General features: G+C 23.8%; 1 protein-coding gene across 1 annotated transcript; it reads left to right on the top strand.

Moving 5' to 3' along the window:
• The first annotated feature begins 287 nt into the window (after positions 1 to 287).
• On the top strand, positions 288 to 2,184 carry LOC111617414. Its single transcript, XM_023358708.1, has 3 exons — positions 288 to 563; positions 929 to 979; positions 1,452 to 2,184. Exons 1-3 carry the CDS (start codon positions 324 to 326, stop codon positions 1,665 to 1,667), a joined length of 507 nt encoding a protein of 168 aa, XP_023214476.1. The 5' UTR covers positions 288 to 323; the 3' UTR covers positions 1,668 to 2,184.
• Positions 2,185 to 3,617: the final 1,433 nt, after the last annotated feature.

The raw sequence follows: 3,617 nt of genomic DNA on the forward strand, positions 1-3,617 counted from the left end.
TACTAACATGATGCATTTTGCAGAATTAATCAAACCTTGCTGAATGTTGTTCAGTGATTGCTACAATTATAACTTAAATCACTCAAGAATCTTAAATTTTTTCTTGAAAATTATTAGTAAATATATACATATATATTTAACTATTTATTGCAAAAAACATCAAATCCTATTTTTATATGCCACTTAAACATTTTTATCCATGTAATAACTTATTTAAACAACAATGTAAAGTTCTCATATATTTTGAAATATAGAAAAAATTGATTATAATGTAAATGTTTATATATTTATTATTATTAATTTTGTTAAAGGTAAGACAAGGTATGAAAATCAGCCAGCCTCCAGACATAGATGTTCCAGCTAATTTTGGACAATCAACTTTCTATTATATCATCGATCCTATAAAATCTTCTTCTCAAAGAGAGGATGTTTTAGATAATGGCATCACTGCTCATCATGTTTCTTATAAAAAGAGTGAAACCGAAACTGAAACTCTCATTATCATTGCTATCATATCAACAGTTGTTTTCTTAATTGTATTAGCAATTCTGATAGCAATTGCTGTAAGTAATTATTATTATTATTTTATTTTTTTAAAAAACACAGTGGTGGCAGGAATCTCTAGTAAATGAAAAGTACACATTCAGGAATATATTAATTTTTCTTTACTTCCTATTTGAACAATAGAGTTGTTTATAAATAAGATTAAATAAAAATTTGGATTTCATGTTAAGTAGAAAATTTCATACTTTAAAGTCTGCCATCAGCTATGTAAATGCATTATATACTGTATGTACATATTAGGAGTTTTATTTATAAAACAAAATCACTAAAACAGATCCATTACACTAAAACAGAAATATATTATTCTATTAATATTTTATGACTGTTTTTATACTGTTTAAATATCTTAAATTTATTTCTTCAGTTATCAAGAAAAGATAAAGATGAAAAACCTAAACAATCTATAATCAATCAAGTAAGTATAAACATTAAATACAAAATTTACATATACAGAATATGTCATTCTTTGATTGATAAATAAATCCAATGAAGTGTATTAACTTATATCTAATTAATCTTTCTGAATTTGTCATTTTAAAGTTCAATTGATTAGAAAGGAAGATGAAGAAATTTGAGAAATGACAGGTCTTCTGTCATTCTTGTATCTATCCAATCATAAAAGTAAAATGCATGTTATAATATAAGAATCCTATTTTTCTTTGATATTATAAAATATCAAAGAAAAATAAATTAAAAAATAAATATCAAAGAAAAATGTATGACTTCTTAAAAGATAATAAGCCATAAATAAAATTTAACAAACTATTACATGTATTGATAGCTTTTAAAGAATGACATTAATTTTCATTATCTATGGTTCAATCTTGTTATAAATATTACCATATTTATTATTATATAATTTTAATTTTTTTTGCAATTTATCTTAGGCGTTTTTCAATATGATTTATGCTCTAACTGGCAAAAAACAAGAAAGTAAAGTTAATGATGAAAAGAAAGAAGTGCAATTAGCCATACAGACAATAGAAGCACAGTATGAGAGCATAAAACAAAAAGAAAAAGAAGCAGAAGCCAATTGTCCATCAGAAACTTCAACATTTTACACAAATGTTAACGAAACTGAACAAGAAAAAGAAAAATGCTAATCACAAGATATTTAAAACATTTATGAACTAACAAATATTTAATAAAAAAAAATAAATAAATATTTGATCAAAGAATATATTTTATATGTTCAATTTAACCAAGTTTCTCAAATAGATGAATATCTCATGATAGTTTTACATTCCACACAAATCAGATATACTGTATAAAATATGCTTCCACACTTTTTATCTGACTGTTTAAATGGTCTTTTAATAAATTTCTATGGAGAGGTAATCAATTTTTAAAGTGTTTACAATAAGATTATGCCTTTGTTAACTATTGACAATGTATGATGATAAATCGTAAAAGTATATATGTATAATTTTGAGAAAAATGTAGACACCGAAGTACTATAGTTACAGTAGATATCTGTATTGATCTAGTTAGAGGTTCTTTTATGCAAATTTTGTTTTCACTTGTAATTTTTATACAAATATTTTCAATTAAAATCTTAAAAGTAGAAACTATAGTTTCTATCATCATATCAATATACATATATATATATATATTACAATTATACATCATATATATGTATATATACATAAACTGTACAATATAATTCAATTCCATGATGCGAATTGAAAAATTTTGTTTTATTTCTTTGTGAATTGTAATTTAATAAAATCAAATGGAATGTAACATTGCTTTAATTGTAGATAAAGTTTTGTAAAAAAAAAAAAAAGAAAAATANCTACATTGCTTTAATTGTAGATAAAGTTTTGTAAAAAAAAAAAAAGAAAAATATTTTTGTAGTGAAAGATAGTTGTCTACAAAGAAACTCTTTTTGTTTTACAAATTAAATCATATTTGGTTTATGTAATAAAATGACTACTTTAATAAATCATCCCAAAATGTTTTATAGTGTAAATGTCATCTTAGGCTATCTTTTTGGTAACAAATAATTATATGTAATGGGCATTTTCATATTATAAATTTTCATTCAAATTACAATTTATAAATCTAATATTTTGATAACTATATTATGACAAGAAACAATTTATAGGTTCAATTATATATGATATGATCTTATGCCATTTCTTGACATGTCAAATCAAAAGATGGCATACCATTGACAAACATTACATTTAAATACGTTACTTAATTTTATAATAAAACCAGTATGTAGATTTAAAATTATATTAAACTTGTATGAATGTGATCATAATAATGAATTCTCTCAAATCTAGCTTAAAGATGGGCAGAAAGAAAACCTTTATACAAGTAGACAGTAAGTAATTGCAAGTCTAACACACAATAATTATCTTTATTGAGGGGGGATGTTTTTGACAGTGCTGGCTATTGGCATGCTTTTTGTGACTTACTATTACAATCTACAATTCAACTGTTTGCTATTAATTGACTTTATTGAGGATGTCTTTTTCTACCATCATAATTTCTTTGTTAATTCTGTTCTTTTTACTTATTATTGGAGGAGTTGAACTTAATCCAGGCCCAATGTCTCACACACCACCTTCTCCCTATAATAAAGCTTCAACTTCTGCTGGTAAACATCATCAATTGTCAAGCAAACCAACATTGAAATTCTCTTGACTGGATGATTATTTTGCATCGCAGAATATTTTTACTCAAAATACCTCAGAAGATACTGTGTTAATCTTCTGCATCTGCATCTGATTTTCGTTATTAAATTTCATTTGGTGACAGTTTCACCATATTAACATTATATAAATGTTTTGTTCATATATCAACTTTAATCTAGCAATGTTATTTAACACCTATTATATCAAATAATAAAGATTGAATTATTTATTGTCTACTTGATAAATACAATCATAAAAATTTATTATTTTTATCATTTTTGTTATATGAACATTTTTATTAAATAATGCCATCTTTCTTCTTAATTCTTCTTCTTAAAGTAATTTGTTAATAAGAACTTGGAAATATAGTCATTTAGATATGTCTATACATTACGAAATATAAATACT

Source organism: Centruroides sculpturatus, unplaced genomic scaffold, assembly GCF_000671375.1.
Source record: "Centruroides sculpturatus isolate CEXI.00-Female unplaced genomic scaffold, Cexi_2.0 scaffold6027, whole genome shotgun sequence".
NCBI lineage: Eukaryota > Metazoa > Arthropoda > Arachnida > Scorpiones > Buthidae > Centruroides > Centruroides sculpturatus.